The sequence below is a fragment of the Salmo salar genome, chromosome ssa02, assembly GCF_905237065.1.
Source record: "Salmo salar chromosome ssa02, Ssal_v3.1, whole genome shotgun sequence".
NCBI classification, from domain to species: Eukaryota; Metazoa; Chordata; class Actinopteri; order Salmoniformes; family Salmonidae; genus Salmo; species Salmo salar.
Window position 1 is genome coordinate 21,639,333 of NC_059443.1, and position 22,239 is coordinate 21,661,571.

At 40.6% G+C, this 22,239-nt stretch overlaps 1 protein-coding gene and 1 long non-coding RNA gene across 5 annotated transcripts in view; one reads left to right on the forward strand and one right to left on the reverse strand.

The window, feature by feature from the left end:
* LOC106576853 (uncharacterized) lies at window positions 1–6,872 on the reverse strand. Its single transcript, XR_001322018.2, has 3 exons — window positions 5,671–6,872; window positions 4,595–4,698; window positions 1–272 (listed from the first exon to the last, which is right to left on the reverse strand). It is a non-coding gene; the product is annotated as an uncharacterized lncRNA (long non-coding RNA).
* Window positions 6,772–22,239, forward strand: part of gtr3 (Solute carrier family 2, facilitated glucose transporter member 3) — a 23,139-nt gene continuing 7,671 nt past the window's right edge. For 2 of the 4 annotated variants that reach the window (XM_014153326.2, XM_045696220.1), the window contains exons 1-2: window positions 7,428–7,569; window positions 7,680–7,854. In XM_014153326.2, the coding sequence (XP_014008801.1) occupies window positions 7,831–7,854 (24 nt within the window). In that variant the 5' untranslated portion in view covers window positions 7,428–7,569; window positions 7,680–7,830. 4 annotated transcript variants of the gene reach the window in all.

Here is a 22,239-nt window from a genome sequence, read left to right on the forward strand (position 1 = left end):
TCATCTTCAACAGTGCATTTATTGTCACTGGTCTAATTGAACATTGACTCCACAGTGCTTCTATCAGAACACACGCCGGGAGGAGAACCTGTGTGTTGGAATATAATAGCAAAACAACAAACAGCAGTGCTTAAATAAGAGTTAACGTGTAACTCATTTCACCAGGAGGCAAATGTAAACAGGGGGAATCCTTTGTTGTCTTGGTAAGAGAACTCAAGTCCCCACAGCTAAGGCAGGAAGTCCGCAGGATGGTCTGGGTTTGGGACATAATCCTGGAGAGAAGCACAACAGACATACAGTAAGTGGTGTTAGGGGATAGGAGGGCACCTTGCTGTGACTCAGCCCCTGGGCCTTCCACAGGACCTTCCACTCATACAGAGACAACCTACACCCCCCCCACACACACACACACACACACACACACACACACACACACACACACACACACACACACACACACACACACACACACACACACACACACACACACACACACATCTACACTGATTGAAGTGGATTTAACAAGTGACATCAATAAGGGATCATAGCTTTTACCTGTGTTCACCTGGTCTGTATATGTCATGGAAAGAGCAGGTGTTCTTAATGTTTCGTATACTTTAAAGTAGAGGTCGACAGATTACGAGTTTTCAACGCAGATACCGATACCGATTATTGGAGGACCAAAAAAAGTCGAAACCGATTAATCGGACAATTTTTATATATATATATATATATATATATATATATTTGTAATAATGACATTTACAAAAATACTGAATGAACAATGAACACTTATTTTAAATTAATATAATACATCAATAAAATCTATTTAGTCTCAAATAAATAATGAAACATGTTCAATTTGGTTTAAATAATGCAAAAACAAAGTGTTGGAGAAGAAAGTAAAAGTGCAATATGTGCCATGTAAAAAAGCTAACATTTAAGTGCCTTGCTCAGAACATGAGAACATATGAAAGCTGGTGGTTCCTTTTAACATGAGTCTTCAATATTCCCAGGTAATAAGTTTTAGGTTGTAGTTATTATAGGACTATTTCTCTCTATACCATTTGTATTTCATATACCTTTGACTATTGGATGTTCTAATAGGTACTTTAGTATTGCCAGCCTAATCTTGGGAGTTGATAGGCTTGAAGTCATAAACAGCTTGAAACATTGCGAAGAGCTGCTGGCAAATGCAGTAAAGTGCTGTTTGAATGAATGCTTATGAGCCTGCTGCTGCCTACCACAGCTCAGTCAGACTGCTCTATCAAATCATAGACTTAATTATAATATAATAACACACAGAAATACGAGCCTTAGGTCATTAATATGGTCAAATAATTTTGAAAACAAAACGTTTCTTCTTTTAGTGAAATACGGAACCGTTCCATATTTTATCTAACGGGTGGCATCCATAAGTCTAAATATTGCTGTTACATTGCACAACCTTCAATGTTATGTCATAATTACGTGAAATTCTGCCAAATTAGTTCGCAACGAGCCAGGGGCCCAAACTGCTGCATATACTCTGACTCTGCGTGCAATGAACGCAAGAGAAGTGACACAATTTCCCCAGTTTAAAATTGCCTGCAAACCTGAATTTCTTTTAACTAAATATGCAGGTTTTAAAAAATATACTTCTGTGTATTGATGTTAAGAAAGGCATTGATGTTTATGGTTAGGTAACGATTGTGCTTTTTTCCGCAAATGCGCTTTTGTTAAATCATCCCCCGTTTGGCGAAGTTGACTGTCTTTGTTAGGAAGAAATAGTCTTCACACAGTTCGCAACGAGCCAGGCGGCCCAAACTGCTGCATATACCCTGACTCTGTTGCACAGAACACAAGAGAAGTGACACAATTTCCCTAGTTAAAAGAAATTCATGTTAGCCGGCAATATTAACTAAATATTCAGGTTTAAAAAAGATATACTTGTGTATTGATTTTAAGAAAGGCATTGATGTTTATGGTTAGGTACACATTGGTGCAACGACAGTGTTTTTTTGCGAATGCGGTTGTTAAATCACCTGTTTGGCAAAGTAGGCTATGATTCAATGATAAATTAACCTGCACCGCATCGATTATATGCAACGCATGACAAGCTAGATAAACTAGTAATATCATCAACTATGTGTAGTTAACTAGTGATTATGTTAAGATTGATTGTTTTTTATAAGATACGTTTAATGCTAGCAAGCACCTTACCTTGGCTCCTTGCTGCACTCGCATAACAGGTAGTCAGCCTGCCACTGTCTCCTCCTTTTAGTGAAATGTAATCGGCCATGATCGGTGTCCAAAAATGCCGATTACCGATTGTTATGAAAACTTGAAATTGCCCCTAATTAAATCGGCCGACCTCTACTTTAAAGTCCTACTTAAGGCATTTTTGGGGGGTATATGTACGTTACTAGTTATATTTTGGAAAAATAAATGTTTACGTTTACTTCACTACATTCGTAAATAAAACAATGGACTTTTTACTCCATACATTTTCCCTGACACCCAAAAGTACTCGTTACATTTTGAATGGTTAGCAGAACAGGAAAATGGTCCAATTCACACACTTATCAATTGAACAACCCTGGTCATCCCTACTGCCTCTGATCTCAACTTACTGTTGCGAGTTAGAGTAGTAGAATACACAACGTGCAATTTCGACATTTGTTTGTTCATCAGCCGTTTTCTCATTATGTCAGTCACTGATATTCAGTTAATAGCCCATGTCAGCTAACATTTTTTAGATCGTTAAGTTACAGTTGGGGCCAAAAGTTTTGAGAATTACACAAATATTAATTTTCACAAAGTTTGCTGCTTCAGTGTCTAGATATTTTTGTCAGATGTTACTATGGAATACTGAAGTATAATTACAAGCATTTCATACGTGTCAAAGGCTTTTATTGACAATTACATGAAGTTGATGCAAAGAGTCAATATTTGCAGTGTCGACCCTTCTTTTTCCAAGACCTCTGCAATCTGCCCTGGCATGCTGTCAATTAACTTCTGGGACACATCTTGACTGATGGCAGCCCATTCTTGCATAATCAATGCTTGGAGTTTGTCAGAATTTATGGGTTTTGTTTGTCCACCCGCCTCTTGAGGATTGACCACAAGTTCTCAATGGGATTAAGGTCTGGGGAGTTTCCTGGCCATGGACCCAAAATATCGATGTTTTGTTCCCCGAGCCACTTATTTATCACTGTTGCCTTATGGCAAGGTGCTCCATCATGCTGGAAAAGGAATTGTTCGTCACCAAACTGTTCCTGGATGGTTGGGAGAAGTTGCTCTCGGAGGATGTGTTGGTGCCATTCTTTATTCATGGCTGTGTTCTTAGGCAAAATTGTGAGTGAGCCCACTCCCTTAGCTGAGAAGCAACCCCACACATGAATGGTCTCAGGATGCTTTACTGTTGGCATGACACAGGACTGATGGTAGCGCTCACCTTGTCTTCTACGGACAAAGTTTTTTCCAGATGCCCCAAACAATTGGAAAGGGGTTCATCAGAGAAAATGACTTTACCCCAGTCCTCACCAGTCCAATCCCTGTACCTTTTGCAGAATATCAGTCTGTCCCTGATCTTTTTCCTGGAGAGAAGTGGCTTCTTTGCAAAGCAATGATGATGGCACGTGTTTCGCAGGTAATCATGGTTGACAGAGGAAGAACAATGATTCCAAGCACCACCCTCCTTTTGAAGCTTCCAGTCTGTTATTCGAACTCAATCAGCATGACAGAGTGATCTCCAGCCTTGTCCTCATCAACACTCACACCTGTGTTAACGAGAGAATCACTGACATGATGTCAGCTGGTCCTTTTGTGGCAGGGCTGAAATGCAGTGGAAATGTTTTTGGGGGATTCCGTTCATTTGCATGGCAAAGAGGGACTTTGCAATTAATTGAAATTCATCTGATCACTCTTCATAACATTCTGGAGTATATGCAAATTGCCATCATAGAAACTGAGGCAGCAGACTTTGTGAAAATTCATATTTGTGTCATTCTCCAAACTTTTGGCCCCGACTGTAGTTTAGCGGCCAGCTATCTAAACTTGTTAACAAGGTTGAATTACCACCCGGGGGGCCTCCATTGATTTTGTTAGTCTCACTCTGATATTAAATAAAAAAACTGCATGACATTTCTCTTCATCCTATGCAATTTTGTCTAGAATTTAGGTAATTAGCTGTAAAACCGCAAATGTTCCTCCCATAGCAAAATGAGTAGAATTGCAGGAAATGAGTTATAAAATTGCAAAACCTTTCTCTTTGCCCCATGGCAAAATCTGTAGATGTGCAGCAAACTTGCTTTAAAACCGAAATATGGGGGGGGGGGGAGACTATAGCATCGTGAGACCATCCTGAAATCTCCAGAGCTTCCACTGTTCTGCCTACAGTTTGAATCCACAAGTGAACCAGAATGGAAGCTCGTGAGTTCAGCATGGTCATGAGAGGGTACAATGACTATGAATTTGAGAGAGTAAACATTTCTCCTACGTCACTCTTCAGCATTATGTGGCAGGGCTACCTTTTATGTTTCCATTAGGACTAAGGAGTGCACCATTAAGTTGAAACAATATTATGTTACACAATATCAGATGCGTAACTTACTGTACTGCAATGCTTCAGAGACACCATTCCTCTTATCACAGCATTCCTTGTTGATGAATCACTAGATTTCCTCCATCTTGTCTTATTAGCCAATGATGTACTGCCTGAGAAAGAAAATTACTTTTCTGTTATTTTAGACCCTTCTTACTTTTTCTTGTTATTCCTACCTTTCTTTGGACTAAATGACCATTCCAATTGCTTCCAACTTGCAATCCCCGTAGTCCTATGTAAACCAATCAGCCTGGCAAGCATGTTCATATGTAGATATGTCAATTAATCATTGAGGCACTGAATTTTGAAAGGAGGCTGTCAGATACTTTCATTAGCACATGGAACCAGAAAAGTAACACTGCAGACTGTGGGACAACTGATTTGTCTTTATTCCTTTCATGTCACTGTCAAACATCACACATCTATAAGACAAAAAATGTTGTGAAACAAAGTAGTGCACCCAATCATTGATTGAAGAATGACTACAATTAAGGTCAGGTAGCATTCTTGACCTGATTCATATTGATACTGTAGACAAAAAAATGTGCTCATGAAACCAATTTAAAGGCAGCATCCTGACTGAGTCTCTGAGGTTGCTATTGAATCTGATCAGCCTGGTAGGAGTAGAGCTCACCCACTGGATCATATGCATCAGCCTATAAGGCACCTTGACCACTAATATGCCTGCAAGGAGAATTGCTCATGAAACAGCCTACAAGACAGCTTCCTGACTTATCAGCCTCTGAGGCTGCTATTGAATCTGATCAAGCTCTGAGGCAGAAAGCTAATCTGATCAGCCTGTCAGGAATGGCGCACTGTACATTTTTATATTATCCACAAAACACAATGTGTCCCTTATAATTATACACATATCAGTTATACAAGCTAACAACCAGCATAGATAACTATCTAGCTTGCTAGCTAGCTAACAAGACTACCTAGCTAAGTGAGCTTGCTAAGCAGCCCTACTAGCAAGCTAGCTAATAAACACAAAAAGATTGCTAATCTACAACAAACCAGTCTGATATATCAGTGATATATCAGTATAAAGTTGCCTTCATTTTGAAAGATGCTAGCTATATTACCTTTTTTCCTCTAGGCTTCAGCTTTCTGGCTCTGTTTGAATGTGGCTTTGATGACTCATTGTTCCCTGCATGCGATTGGTTCTGGTCTTGGGGGCGGCATGCAGCCTGTGAGACAGTGCTGCATGTCTTCTTCTTCGTCTTCTTCGGTGGGGTTTAACGGCGGTAGGCATCTAACATGTTGCATTAATGCCCCCAACTTGAGTATAGTATAAATCCATTATACTTTGTGATACCCCAAAGATATATACCAACATTTTTATAATAATACACCCTTTTGACTACCCAATCCCAATTCCACTACTTTGACCCTATCTGCTCCTGCACCATGCCAACGGTCTGGGAGGACAGGACACCACCTCTCAACACACTCTCTAACTCTTCAGAAGTCAAATCTCGTACACACAAGTACTGCAGCTGCCAACACAACATGTATTTTCTGTGACTGACATTCCATTTCTGAGGTACAGTTGATAACCATTGCTATGAACGCTAAGAAGCCCACCTTACGGAAGCATATATCACTCCTTGGCCTATTCCTCTGTGCTGGCACAGATCTACTACTCACAGGCATGTAACTTTTTTTTGGTCCACAAAATTTGTGCACTGGGCCTTTAATAGTCCTGTATTGGAGGATATATCCATCTGCAGCACCAGCGTGAGAAAAACTGGGCAAAACTCATCTATATCATAACCATGTCCATCAATGCAAGGCTCAGGTTCCGAGATCCTCACCATACCTCCCACCTCACTTAAATCTCCCTCATTCACTTCCATTTCAAATCAAATCAAATGTATTTATAAAGCCCTTCTTACATCAGCTAATGTCACAAAGTGCTGTACAGAAACCCAGCCTAAAACCCCAAACAGCAAGCAATGCAGGTGTAGAAGCACGGTGGCTAGGAAAAACTCCCTAGAAAGGCCAGAACCTAGGAAGAAACCATCTTTATCAAATTCCAATTCAGCCTCTGCTTTCCTCATTCTCTTCGACTTCTTCTTCCTCATTTTCCTCCTCCATTCCTCATTCGAAATCCCACCTTTCCGTGTCCCTGTCCTAGTGGCATCCCGATGTAACTCCATCTCATAATCATCCTGCTCAACTCGAAAACGTGTCTTCTACAGGCGCCGACATTTTGAGAGAATGAGCAGTGTTACAACTCCCAACCAGCCTACACTCTCCTCGAATGTTCTCTCAGACAGGATCAGACTGCCTGCTAGGTGCTGTTCAGGGCTTAAATGCCCCACGTGCGCAATAATTTGAAAAAACTACATGCGCTTTTACTTGTAGGAGCAAGCATGACCAGAGATGACCAGGCGCGTAGGATGTCGGCAAAGCTAGGGAACGTGCGGACAGACTTGTGCCACTATCGTATATAAATCGGCGACGAGAGAGGGAGGGGAGCAAGTGCTGAACATTCTTCTTAGCATACAGTTCAGTTCGGACTAAAGGGGGATACGATAACCTATTTGGCACCAAACAGGAATTACGGTAAAATAGCCTGTATCATTTTACAATTGTGAAGTTAGCCAACATTTGTATTTGTTCATTTAGAATGAGAAGGGATGTGTTTATAGACATAGATTTATTTATAGACTTTAGTAAATAGTAGTTAACAGGAGGATGCTCTGTCAGAATTAGCGGGGTATAGAATAGAATAGGATGAAACGTAATGTATGCATGAAAATAAAACCTGTATCATCACCACTTTCTAAAATACATCATAATGTCAATATCAATCTAGGGAAACGTTGATTTCTTTCTCATTTGAAAATTAGAGTTGAAACTGATGGTGAGATGAGGGAGGAAGGAAGAAGAAGAGGGAGGGTTTTTATCATCATGTCTTTTGCTGCTCAAACCAGATAGTCTACTGTACAGTAGAGGTTGAATTTGTGCATCCACAGGTAAAATATACTCTGCTGTCTATGCAGCTGCTAGGCTTGATGTGTTTCAGCTGTTTTAGTTCGTCACTTCTAATGTATTAAAATGCTTCTGTTTTTATTTTTCTCTACAGGTGGTTCCTCTGCAAACTGCTGTTTGGACTGCCTACATTGTTTACCTTGCAAATGAGAGCCTAGTTTTGGAAGGAGAAACTCAAACAAAGTATTTAACTTGGAGTTATTTGATCTTTCCTGAGGAAGTCAGACAGTGAAACATAATTCAAGATGGAGAATATGGAAGATGGGAAGGTAAGCAACACATTAGGTCTGTCATCTTCTCTTTTCTCACATCTTCTCACATCTACTATTCTCCAGTGCTTGACTTGAACTGAAATAGGTGCTGATACTATTTATATTTAGGTGCAGGAACTCCACAATACTTTTGAGCTAATATTCTATAAAAGGTGCAGGAACTCAAGCAGTATTAATTTTGAGGTGCTGGTACTCAGCTCTGGTGAGCTACTGCCCAAGTCGAGTACTGGTCTTCTCACAGAGTTACTGACCACATCATATGACTTTATTCATTTATTCATGTTGCTTCTTTTTGTTGTTGTTGCAATTAAAGTTTTTAATGTTTCCTTCCACAACATAACAATGCAATTGAATTACATCACCATTTGAACCACATTAGTTACTCCAACCATCACACCAGTTGTGCAACAGTATTTCTACTACTACTCTTCTCCTCCACCTCTTTGTACATTATACATGAATTTATCTCTGGTGACTATTTCATAAACAATCCTCATCCACCAGCACTGTTTCCTGAGGAAGAGTAGAGCATTGTGCTTTTCCCTCCCTGTCTTTGTCTCCCTACCTTTAATGAGTCAGTCAGAGAATGGTATTTATGAGAAGGAGATGGGTGAACACTACTTTTCCTCTCTGGCATGTAGAAGAACAGGGGCTGGGGTGGAAGGGAAGTGTGAGAGGAGAGAGGAAAGAGAGGAAAGAGAGAGATGGGGATAGAGAAGGAGAAAGGGGATTGGCGGATGCTACAGATACAGGTGGCGTGTCTGAACTTGAGCGGGTCTGTTTTATTCTCTGGCTTGTACCTGCATGTAGGACTAGGAGAGACAGACAGAATGAGGGAAGAGAGAGTGATATGTAATAAGGGAGGTGGGTAAAGCAAATGATGTGTGAGGTGAGAGAAAGGAGTAGAAAGAGCCATATGATAGAGGGAGCAATAGCAATAGTGTAACCGATGTGAAATGGCTAGTTAGTTAGCGGTGGTGCGCGCTAATAGCGTTTCAATCGGTGACGTCACCCGCTCTGAGACTTGAAGTAGGGTTGCCCCTTGCGTTGCAAGAGCCGTGGCTTTTGTGGCGCGATGGGTAACGATGCTTCGTGGGTGTCAGTTGTTGATGTGTGCAAGGGTCCCTGGTTCGAGCCCAGGTTGGGGCGAAGAGAGGGACGGAACCTACACTGTTACATTGATGCTGTTGACCCGGATCGTTGGTTGCTGCGGAAAAGGAGGAGGTCAAAGGGGGGGTGAGTGTAACCGATGTGAAATGGCTAGTTAGTTAGCGGTGGTGCGCGCTAATAGCGTTTCAATCGGTGACGTCACCCGCTCTGAGACTTGAAGTAGGGTTGCCCCTTGCGTTGCAAGAGCCGCGGCTTTTGTGGCGCGATGGGTAACGATGCTTCGTGGGGTGTCAGTTGTTGATGTGTGCAAGGGTCCCTGGTTCGAGCCCAGGTTGGGGCGAAGAGAGGGACGGAACCTACACTGTTACAATAGCAATAGTAATAGTGTGACAGAGGGATAGAGTTATAAGCCCTTGTAAACAGTAGCTATGTGGAGATTATCCATTAGGCCTAGATTGGCCATCAGACCCCCCATGATGAACCCTGTGACCTCAGATCTCCATACATTGACTTAGCAACACGAGGCTTTCCTTATTCTCTATCACTTACAAAAAGTGCCCCTAACAACACTGCTAACCTAGTCATGATTACGCTCTTAAACCACTCTAAAATTACAGATGGATTGGATGCTTATTGTTACCAGATGCTTCTTCATATGGTTGTCTATCTACAACATGGCTTGTCTTTTGAAACAGGTTGCACACTGTTGATTGTCTTTCTCCTCTTTGTGGCTGTTAGGCAATGAGACTTTCCTACCAACCGTTGATGTGAAATGCTGAAACAGGAAAGGGCCTTCCCCAAACTGTTGCCACAAAGTTGGAAACACAGAATCATCTAGAAAGTCATTGTATGCTGTAGTATTAAGATTTCCCTTCTCTAGAACTAAGGGGCCTAGCTCGAACCATGAAAAACAGCCCCAGACCATTATTCCTCCTCCACCAAACTTTTACATTTGGCATTATGCATTCTGGCAGGTAGCATTCTCCTGGCATGCGCCAAACCCAGATTAATCCGTTGGACTGGCAGATGGTGAAGCATGATTCATCTCTCCAGAGAACGTGTTTCCACTGCTCCAGAGTCCAATGGCTGCGAGCTTTACACCACTCCAGCCGACACTTGGCATTGCGCATGGTGATCTTAAGCGTGTGCGGCTGCTCCGCCATGGAAACCCATTTCATGAAGCTCCCAACGATCAGTTATTGTGCTGACGTTGCTTCCAGAGGCAGTTTGGAACTTGGTAGTGAGTGTTGCAACCGAGGACAGACAATTTTTACACGCTAGGAGCTTCAGCACTCAGCGGTCCCGTTCTGTAAGCTTGTGTGGCCTACTACTTCACGGCTGAGCCCTTGTTGCTCCTAGACGTTTCCACTTCACAATAACAGCACTTACAGTTGATAGCTCTAGTAGGGCAGAAATTTGACAAACTGACTTTTGGAAAGGTGGCATCTTATGACGGTGCCACGTTGAATGTCACTGAGCTCTTCAAGGCCATTCTACTGCCAATGTTTGTCTATGGAGATTCCATGGCGGTGTGCTCGATTTTATACATCTGTCAGCAACGAGTGTGGCTAAAATAGCCAAATATACTAATTTGAAGGGGTGTCCACATACTTTGTATATGTAGTGTATATTGACTAACAGCACTGATGGGAATGAGAAATGTTACAAATAGGGAGGTTCAAGACCCTTTTAAGACATCACAGTAAAATGGAGGGATGTATTGCAAAAGGAAATAGCAAAACGGTATTATACTGGGAAAGAAGTGTTAGTCTGTGGACATTGGAGGGTTGGAGTTAAGATCAGAATGAATGGTGGATTGGCCACTGTGGGTGAAAATCCAGCACTTGCAGAAAGATGAAATGAGGAATAGAGAGACAGAGAATCAGATGGACAGATAATAGGATGAGAAACAGAAGGACTCCATTATACATCAGAAATCATATTTCCGGTCATGTGACAAACACACACGCATGCACACACACAGCAGGCAGGCACACATTGACATAAATGCACATGTTGATATATGATTTGTGTAAGACATGTTCTTGTCAACAAGCTTTACAGGCTTTTTAGTATAGTACAGTATCTATGGTATACAGACACTCAACCATGCTACTCACTGTTTATTATCGATGAGTCACTTTACCCCAACCTACATGTACAAATTACCTCGACTAACCTATATCCCCGCACATTGATTCGGTACCGGTACCCCCTGTATATAGCCTCCACATTGACTCGGTACCGGTACCCCCTGTATATAGCCTCCACATTTACTCGGTACCGGTACCCCATGTATATAGCCTCCACATTGACTCGGTACCGGTACCCCCTGTATATAGCCTTGTTATTGTTATTTTATTGTTGCGATTTTATTTTTTACTTTAGTTTATTTAGTAAATATTTTCTTAACTCTTTTTTTTCTTCTTAAAACTACATTGTTGGTTAAGGGCTTGTAAGTAAGCATTTCACCGTAAGGTCTACACCTGTTGTATTCAGCGCATGTGACAAATACATTTGATTAGACACACACATACTGTAGTATTCTGCACTGTCACACACTGTGCTCCTTACTCACTCAGCGACTCCCTTATTTAGTCATGTTATGAACTGTGACGGTATTCAGTACAGTAAATGATGTGCTCACACTTTCTTGCTATCTTACTCAACTATCATGACACAAGGCGAGACCCAGATGCAGACACAGGAGGCAGATGGTTGGAGTCTTACAATGTTTAATAATCCAAAGGGGTAGGCAAAATAATGGTCGTGGACAGGCAAAAAGGTCAAAACCAGATCAGAGTCCAGGAGGTACAGAGTGTCAAACAGGCTCATGGTCAAGGCAGGCAGAATGGTCAGGCAGGCAGGTACAAAGTCCAGAAACAGGCAAGGGTCAAAACCAGGAGGACTAGAAAAATGAGAATAGCAAAAAGCAGGAGAACAGGAAAACCTCTGGTTGACTTGTAAAAACATACAACACAAACTGGCACAGAGAGACAGGAAACACAGGGATAAATACACTGGGGAAAATCAGCGACACCTGGAGGGGGTGGAGACAATCACAAGGACAGGTGAAACAGATCAGGGTGTGACACTCAACATTAAAGCTGGAATCCTTAATGGTCAAACTGCCATGTCAGTTTGGGCTATTACAACAACAAAGAAATTACTGGAAACAACGAACACTGTATTTTTTTCCTCAGACATCATTGCAGCGATAGAACAGCAGATTAGGTACTTCAATTTTTTTACCACGTTGGGCCCTTTATATTTATTTTTATTTATTGAACCTTTATTTAACTAGAAAGTCAGTTAAGAACAAATTCTTATTTATGATGACGGCCTACCAAAAGGCATAAGGCCTCCTGCAGGGTACGGGGGCTGGGATTAAAAATAAAAATGTAGGACAAAACATACATCACGACAAGAGAGACACCACAACACTACATAAAGAGAGACCTAAGACAACAACACAGCATGGCAGCAACACATGACAACACAGCATGGTAGAAACACAACATGTCAACCACAAGGTAGCAACACAACATGGCAGCAGCACAACATGGTAGCAGCACAAGAGTCAAACACCCCCCAGCCTGTCCTCCAGCCCGTACCTCTATCAATAGTCAAAACACTCTCACCAGCCTGTCCTCCAGTCCGTACCTCTGGACACAGTCAAAACACACTCAACAGCCTGTCCTCCAGTCCGTACCTCAGGAGACAGTCAAAACACACTCACCAGCCTGTCCTCCAGTCCGTACCTCTGGAGACAGTCAAAACACACTCAACAGCCTGTCCTCCAGTCCGTACCTCAGGAGACAGTCAAAACACACTCACCAGCCTGTCCTCCAGCCCGTACCTCTGGAGACAGTCAAAACACATTCACCAGCCTGTCCTCCAACCTGTACCTCTGGCAACAGTCAAAACACTCACCAGCCTGTCCTCCGATCCGTTCCTCTGGCAATGTCAAAACACACTCACCAGCCTGTACTCCAGCCTGTAACTCTGGCAACATTCCAAACACACTCACCAGCCTGTCCTCCAGTCCGTACCTCTGGAGACAGTCCAAACACACTCACCAGCCTGTCCTCCAGCCCGTACCTCTGGAGACAGTCCAAACACACTCACCAGCCTGTCCTCCAGCCCGTACCTCTGGAGACAGTCAAAACTTGGTGACTTACACAACATCTGTTTTACACAAATCTATAAAGATTTACATAGTCTCATGGGGATTATTATTTTGAAGGGGACCCTGTTTTACCGTCTTTTCATATTTTACTTCACTTGTAGTAGGCCTATTCATTCAGTTTTCAGATTGTTTTAGATGACTGGGTATTGTAATGTCACAAGGCCAGAGTGTCCTTCCTAGAGAAATACAATATGCCTGATTAGTACTATCACAGAACATAACATAACACTTATATCAGTGTAACCTGGGTAATGAAGCCCTTGGAGAATTTTATTCTTATGGCACCGGCATCTGTGTTTTTAGTGTTAGCCCAGGTTACCTCCATATGTAGTCATTCTGTGTCAGTTGTTCTTTGATTTGAAATATGTTCCAGAACTAGGCCTCTTAATTATGCCTCCTACACATACAGTACCAGTCAAAAGTTTGGACACACCTACTCATTCAGTTTTTTTAATTTATTTGTATTATTTTGTACTATTTTATTTGTACTATTTGTACTATAATCATAATCAGTCACCTGGAATGAATTTAAATTAACAGCTGTGCCTTGGTAAAAGTTAATTTGTTGAATTTCTTTCCTTCTTAATGTGTTTGAGCCAATCAGTTGTGTTGTGACAAGGTAGGGGTGGTATACAGAGGATAGCCCTGTTTGGTAAAAGTCCATATTATGGTAAGAACAGCTCAAATAAGCAAAGAGAAACGACAGTCCATCATTACTTTAAGATATGAAGGTTAGTCAATCTGGAAAAAATGTCAACAACTTTTAAAGTTTCTTCAAGTGCAGTCACAAAAACCATCAAGCGCTATGATGAAACTGGCTCTCATGAGGACCGCCACAGGAAAGGAAGACCCAGAGTTACCTCTGCTGCAGTTCATTAGAGTTAACTGCACCTCAGATTGCAGCCCAAATAAATGCTTCACAGAGTTCAAGTAACAGACACATCTGAACATCAACTGTTCAAAATAGACTGCGTGAATCAGGCCTTCATGGTCGAATTGCTGCAAAGAAACCACTACTAAAGGACACCAATAAGAAGAAGAGACTTGTTTGGGCCAAGAAACATGAGCAATAGACATTAGACCGGTGGAAATCTGTCCTTGGGTCTGATGACTCCAAACTTTAGATTTTTGATTCCAACGGCTGTGTCTTTGTGAGACGCAGAGTAGGTGAACGAATGATCTCCGCATGTGTGGTTCCAACCGTGAAGTATGGAGGTGACACTGTCAGTGATCTATTTAGAATTCAAGGCAGACTTAACTAGCATGGCTACCACAGATTTCTGCAGCGATACGCATTCGCATCTGGTTTGCGCTTAGTGGGACAATGACCCAACACACCACCAGGCTGTGTAAGGGCTATTTGACCAAGAAGGAGAGTGATGGAGTGCTGCATCAGATGACCTGGCCTCCACAATCACCCGACCTCAACCCAGTTGAGATGGTTTGGGATGAGTAGGACCGTGCTCGGCAAACTCCTTTAAGACTGTTGGAAAAGCATTCCAGATGAAGCTGGTTGAGAAAATGTCAAGAGTGTGCAAAGCTGTCATCAAGGCAAAGGGTGGCTACTTTGAAGAATCTAAAATCTAAAATAGATTTTTTCATTTTTTTTTGGTTACTGCTTGATTCCATATGTGTTATTTCATAGTTTTGATGTCTTCACTATTATTCTACAATGTAGAAAATAGCAAAAATGCAAACTTTTATCCAAACTTTTGACTGGTACTGTATATTAGGACCGTTATGATTTTACATTCCTGTACACACGTAGCCTATATCTCATAACATTAAGACAAAGGAGATGATCGTAGACTACAGGAAAAGGAGGGCTGAGCATTCTCATCGACAGGGCTGTAGTTGAGCATGTTGAGAGCTTCAAGTTCCTTGGTGTCCACATCACCAACGAACTATCATGGGCCAAACACACCAAGACAGTCGTGAAGAGGGCACAATAACGCCTATTCTCCCTCAGGAGACTGAAAAGATTTGGCATGGGTCCTCAGATCCTCAAAAAGTTCTACAGCTGCACCATCAACAGCATTCTGACTGGTTGCATCACCGCCTGGTATGGCAACTTCTCGGCCTCAGACCGCAAGGCATTACAGTGGATAGTGCGTACGGCCCAGCACATCACTGGGGCTAAGCTTCCTTCCATCCAGAACCTCTATGCCAGGCGGTGTCAGAGGAAAGACCTAAAAATGGCCTAAGACTCCAGCCACCCTAGTCATAGACTGTTTTCTCTGCTACAGCAAGGCAAGTGGTACCAGAGCGCCAAGTCTAGGTCCAAAAGGCTTCTTAACAGCTTCTACCCCCAAGCCATAAGACTGCTGAACAGCTAATCAAATGGCTATCCGGACTATTTGTATTGACCTCTACCTACATGTACATACTACCTCAATTATTTCAACTAACCTGTGCCCTCACGTATTGACTCTGTACCGGTACCCTCTGTATAAAGCCGCTCTACTGTTATTTTATTGTTGCTCTTTAATTATTATTTCTTTTTTTATTTCTTTTTTTTATTTGTCTTTATTGTTTTATTTCTACATTTTTTACTTCAGTTTATTTGAGTAAATACTTTCTTAACACTTTATTGTTGGTTAAGGGCTTGTAAGTAAGCATTTCACTGTAAGGTTGTATTCGACACATGACAAATACAATTTGATTTGAATTGAGTTGATTACAAGACTGTTTTCCATCTTCAAAACAAATTGTTGTATTTGTACCCATTGTGTTAAACTATGACAATTCTAGTGCCTGACAGAAACAGTCTGGCCAGTCAAAGAACCAGAGTTACATATATCAGTACAAGAACAGACTGTTCAGTCCAGGAAAATACAACACAAAGCACTCTGTCTTGGTGACACTGCTTTCACACTGTGATATAAAGGGAACTGCCAAAATAAAGGAAACACCAACATAAAGTGTCTTAACAAGGCATTGGGTCACCTCAAGCCAGAACAGTTTCAATGAACCTTGGCATAGATTCTACAAGTGTCTGGAGGTGACACCATTCTTCCATGAAAAATTCCATAATTTGGTGTTTTGCTGATGGTGGAGATAAACTCAGGCACATCTCCAGAACCTCCCGTAAGTGTTCAAATGGAAGTGGGTTCTGTCATGCTGGAAGAGACCACTCCCATCAGGATAGAAATGATTCACCGTAGGTTGAAGGTGATCACTCAGAAAGGCTGGGTATTTATTGGTGTTTACCTTGCCCTCTATGGGATTGAGTGGACCTAAACCATGCCAGGAAAATGCACCTCCACAGCATAACAGAGCCACCAGCCCAGAACCCTCATTTACTCAAGTGTTTCCTTTATTTTGGCAGTTACCAGTATGCTCACTGTTCCCTCATATCAATCTATCAATGTCCTGTGCAGGTTCACTGAGCCTGTGTATGATAATGTTATTGATACTGCCATGCCGTGTTATTGTGTCATTTTGGTGAAATATGTAGATATTAAGTCTGGTGACGCGGTGGACAGAGACCATATGATGTAATACTGCTCTCCTGAGAGGACGCTCACTGTGTCTCCTGTAGCAGACATACAGACTTAACCAGGGGTTCTCAACTGATTTTGCCTCGGAACCCAAATTGAACCAGGTTGTCTCAATTGCGACCCATTATTTGCATCGCGAAAAAGAATCAGCAATATATAATCTAGAACTTTTTTTTATGCTATATTAAAGGTAAATGTAGCAATTATATGACAAGAGAACAATATTCCCACCTCTTTCATTGTCATTAATTACATTTTGCACAAATTCTTGATGAAGAATGTTAATAAACTCACTGGCTTGAGACCATAAAATCAACTAAAATAGTGCTGCTAGTCTATATATTGATAATACTGTGATTGAAGAAAAGTTAGGTTAGAAGATTAAATTATTTACAAATGTAAGTTCATTATAATTTCTACAGCCTTTCTATCTGGTTTAAGTTGTTTAAGTTCAGTCTGGAGAATTTCTTCATTTAAAAAAACCACCCGCAACCCACTCAGACACCCACAACCCAATCTCCCGTGACACAAATTTGGGTCAGTGTCACGTCCTGACCAGTAAAGGGGTTATTTGTTATTGTAGTTTGGTCAGGACGTGGCAGGGGGTGTTTGTTTAGAGTGTTTCGGGGTTTGTTGGGCTATGTTCTTATGTAAGAGGGGTGTTTGTTTTATGTGTTTCGGGGTTTGTGGTTAATGTTCTATGTTCTATGTTAGTATATTTCTATGTTCGTTCTAGTCTTTCTATTTCTATTTTTAGTTAATGGGGTTGACCTTCAATTGGAAGCAGCTGCTCCTCGTTGCTTCTAATTGAAGGTCCTTTTTAAGAGGGGTGTGTTTTCTATGGGTTTTTTGTGGGTAGTTGTTCCTTGTTTAGTGTTTATGCACCTGACAGGACTGTTTCGTTTTGTTCTTTTTTTGTATACGTATTTATTTTTCTCCTTCTTCAAAATAAAAAGAAGATAAGTATACATATTCCCACTGCATTTTGGTCAAACCCTTACGAAAATCGTGACAGTCAGGACCCACCAGTTGAGAATCACTGGACTAAACAACACCCATTGATTGGTTATAATGAAAGTCTGTTATGTGGAAGAGCTGGATATTTGACATCACTGCCTTATGCTGTGTTTATGTTGGAAATTGATATATTAGTATCTGGTTCAAAGACGTATAATGTTTTCAAAGTAGCAAAAAAATAAAACAGCAATTACACATTCCCTAAAAGGCTTTTTTATGTTCATTGGACAAATTCTAAAATCAAATTCTAAAATCTATGAAAATATCTTTACCTTTGAGATTAGTTTTTGTCTCTCTGAGTCAACAAAACAAAGTTATTATATTTTAATATGAAATACTGGTGTTATACGGTATGACAAGATTTTGTTAAAATACTGGATGAAAAACGTACCCAATTTAAACAGGTTACTACTCTGGCCCAGAAAATGGAATATGCATATAGATTTGAATAGAAAACACTCGGAAGTTTCTAAAACTGTTTGAATGGTGTCTGTGAGTATAACAGAACTCATATGGCAGGCAAAAAACCTGAGAAAAATTGAATCAGGAAGTGGGAGAATTTAGAAATGTAGTTTTTGTTTAGAATCCCTTGGAAAACTACAGTGACATAGGATTTACGTTACACCTCCTAACTCTTCCATTGGCTGTCAACAATCTTTAGGAACAGGTTTCAACCGTCATCTGTTACCGGGCAGATCATTTTGGCTCAGTCAATCATTGGCCAGTCTGAGGAGAGGTGTCTTATGATGCGCGTACACGTGAAGTCATCATTTTTATATTTTTCTTCTGGAATGAATAGCTATTGCCCGGTTGTAAAATTATCGCAATTTTACGTAAAAAAATACCCTAAAGGATTGATTGTAAACATCGTTTGACGTGTTTCTACAAACGGTAATGGAACTTTGAACATTTCGTCTATGGATATGCGTCCACGCCACATGGCATTGTAAAGTGTTCTGGATGGGTCAACAAAATGGATGTATTTGGACATAAATGATGGACTTTGCAGAACAAATGAAAATTTCTTGTGGAAGTGGGTGCCCATCCGAGTGCATTCCGCCGAAGATCAGCAAAGGTAAGTAAATATTTCGAACATATTGTTAGAGATTTGTCGACGCCGTGGTTGTAGGCTATCTGTATAGCTTAGCATTGAAGGCTAAGTTCTGTACTCAGAATATTGAACAATGTGCTTTTTCCGTAAAGTTATTTTGAAATCTGACAAAGTGGTTGCATAAAGGAGTAGATTATCTCTAATTCTTTAAATAATTGTTATAACATTTTTCAACGTTTATGAGTTCTTCGTTAAATTAAATGTGCCTATTCACCGGCAGTTATGGGGAGAAAACATTTTCTGAACGTCACGCGCCAATGTAAAAATGGGGTTTTTGGATATAAATATAAACTTGATCGAACCAAAAAATGCATGTATTGTCTAACATGATGTCCTAGGAGTGTCATCTGATGAAGATTGTCAAAGGTTAGTGCTTAATTTTAGCTGTATATCTGGTTTTGGGATGGCTATCGTGCTTGGAAAATGGCTTTTTTTTTGTTGCTGAGATGCTATGCTAAAATAATCGAATGTTTTTCTTTCACCGTAAAGCCTTTTTGAAATAAGACAATGTGATTGGATTAACGAGTAGAGTATCTTTAAAATGCCATTAAATACTTGAATTTTAATTTTGAGATTATTTTGTTTTGAATATTGGTTTTGAATATCTCACTGGTTGTTGTCCAACCAATCCCGTTAGCAGGATTGTATCCTCTCCTCCATAGCCCTTCCATCCTTCTTCATCGTGCTCCTTACCCCGCTGCTTGGTCCTTTGTTGGTGGGTAGTTCTGTCAGGATTGTCGTAAGGATTTGACCAAAATGCAGCGGGAATATGTATACTCATCTTCTTTTTATTTTGAAGAAGGAGAAACAAATAAATACGTATACAAAAAAAAGAACAAAACGAAACAGTCCTGTCAGGTGCACAAACACTAAACAAGGAACAACTACCCACAAAAACCTATGAAAAAACACCCCTACTAAATAGGACCTTCAATTAGAGGCAACGAGGAACAGCTGCCTCTAATTGAAGGTCAACCCAATAAACTAAACATAGAAATAGAAAAACTAGAACAAACATAGAAATATTCTAACATAGAACATTAACCAAAAAAAACCGAAACACATAAAACAAACACCCCCTGCCACGTCCTGACCAAACTACAATAATAAATGACCCCTTTTACTGGTCAGGACATGACATTATCCTTACTTTTCATATTTAATATAGCTTTTTATAAAATAGTAACATTAAAAGTATGTTTTGTACTGATGGACATGCGTTTTTGGTACAAAGGTTACTAGAGGGTGAAAAGGTGAAATCATCAAATATTTCAGAGAGATTTACTCACCTCATCACATTGATAGAGGGTCTTCAATAGGTCTTCTTTGTGATGTCACACACTGTCACATGATTACCATCATGTGATATGCTTTAAAATGGCTTTTTACCTTTGTGATACTGAATGACATTGAATGATCGCAAAAGTCCAGACAAAAGTTATTCAAGTTTTTAAATATTTTTTACATACAGTATGTTGCCCATTATCCTATATATTGTTGCAACACTAACATAATTATGCCATGGGTGTTCATTTATATTTTTAGGATGAATTTCTAGATTTTAAAAACACTATTGTCATTCGAATTTTAACCCGGAAAGTTACACTGAAGGACATTTTGACGCAACTCCTTTAATTGAATAGTTTTCAACACAAATATTTATGGGTCAAAAGAAAGGTCAGAGTTGAGTGATTTAATATTATATTTATACATATTTATCTTTTTATGTTAAATAAATGGCATTGGGACACCAAATTTAAATGTCTCGTCTTTGGCCCATCTATGTGTAATAGTGTGTGTCATAAAGAGTAGCCTACCTTTGTGTAATAATAACTGATATACTGTCATGTCACTTTCCTACAGCCTACATTCTCTGTAAAGAGATGTGGTATTTCAGATGAGTAGGTTTTGGTCCTTTAAAAGAGACCACATCAAACAGGGTTCCTTTCCCTGGTCTGGCCCAGGGCTTTGCATAGCAGACGTTCATTATAACCAATCAGCTTTGTGCTGCTATGTTGCCCAGCTTTAAATTAAAAAAGTAAATAATAATATTTCACCTTTATTTAACCAGGTAGGCCAGTTGAGAACAAGTTCTCATTTACAACTGCGACCTGGCCAAGATAAAGCAAAGCAGTGTGACAAAAACAACAACACAGAGTTACACATAAACAAACGTACAGTCAATAACACAATAGAAAAATCTATGTACAGTGTGTGCAAATGTAGAAGAGTAGGGAGGTAAGGCAATAAATATGCCATAGAGTCGAAATAATTACAATTTAGCATTAACACTGGAGTGATAGATGTGCAGATGATGATGTGCATGTAGAGATACTGGGGTGCAAAAGAGCAAGAGGATAAATAACAATATGGGGATGAGGTAGTTGGGTGTGCTATTTACAGATTGGCTGTGTACAGGTACAGTGATTGGTAAGCTGCTCTGACAGCTGATGCTTAACGTTAGAGAGGGAGATATAAGTGATTTTTGCAATTCGTTCCAGTCATTGGGTGCAGAGAACTGGAAGGAAAGGCAGCCAAAGGAAGTATTGGCTTTGGGGATGACCAGTGAAATATACCTGCTGGAGTGCGTGCTATGGGTGGGTGTTGCTATGGTGACCAGTGAGCTGAGATAAGGCGGGGCTTTACCTAGCAAAAACGTATAGATGACCTGGAGCCAGTGGATTTGGCGACGATTATGTAGTGAGGGCCAGCCAATGAGAGCATACAGGTCGCAGTGGTGAGTAGTATATGGGGCTTTGGTGACAAAATAGATGGCACTGTGATAGACTACATCCAGTTTGTTGAGTAGAGTGTTGGAGGCTATTTTGTAAATGACATCGCAGAAGTCAAGGATCGGTAGGATAGTCAGTTTTACGAGGGTATGTTTGGCAGCATGAGTGAAGGAGGCTTTGTTGTGAAATAGGAAGCCGATTCTAGATGTCATTTTGGATTGGAGATGCTATGTCTGGAAGGACAACTGATTATCATTCACCAAAAAGCCACAGCTAAAAAGAAAAAATCTTCATCCCAGATGTATTCACTTGGTATTTATTTAAGTAGTAGTTAGTATTAGCATATTAACACATATTGGACTGGTATAACAGCCGAACCCAATACAATAGGCCTCAACAGTAGAATTAAGTAGCATAAATCCATAGTAGCATAGAGTCTCTATTCTTCTCACAGTTCATCCTCAAGACTCTGGGTCGATCAGGATTGCGAAAGATGCTTCCATTTCCACTGTTTTGTAACACCTAGGCTAGCGTGGCAGTGTAGACAGTGACAGCTTGTGAATGCTCAGAGAGAAAGCAGAAGAGAGGGAGAACAATCTCAAACAGAATGGTTCATTGTGTATTTTCTACTGTCACTGGGAACAACAAGAGCTTTGTAGGCCAAGACACTGGCTATGACACTGGCTATGATGACAATGACAGAATTATTGTACACTACATCTC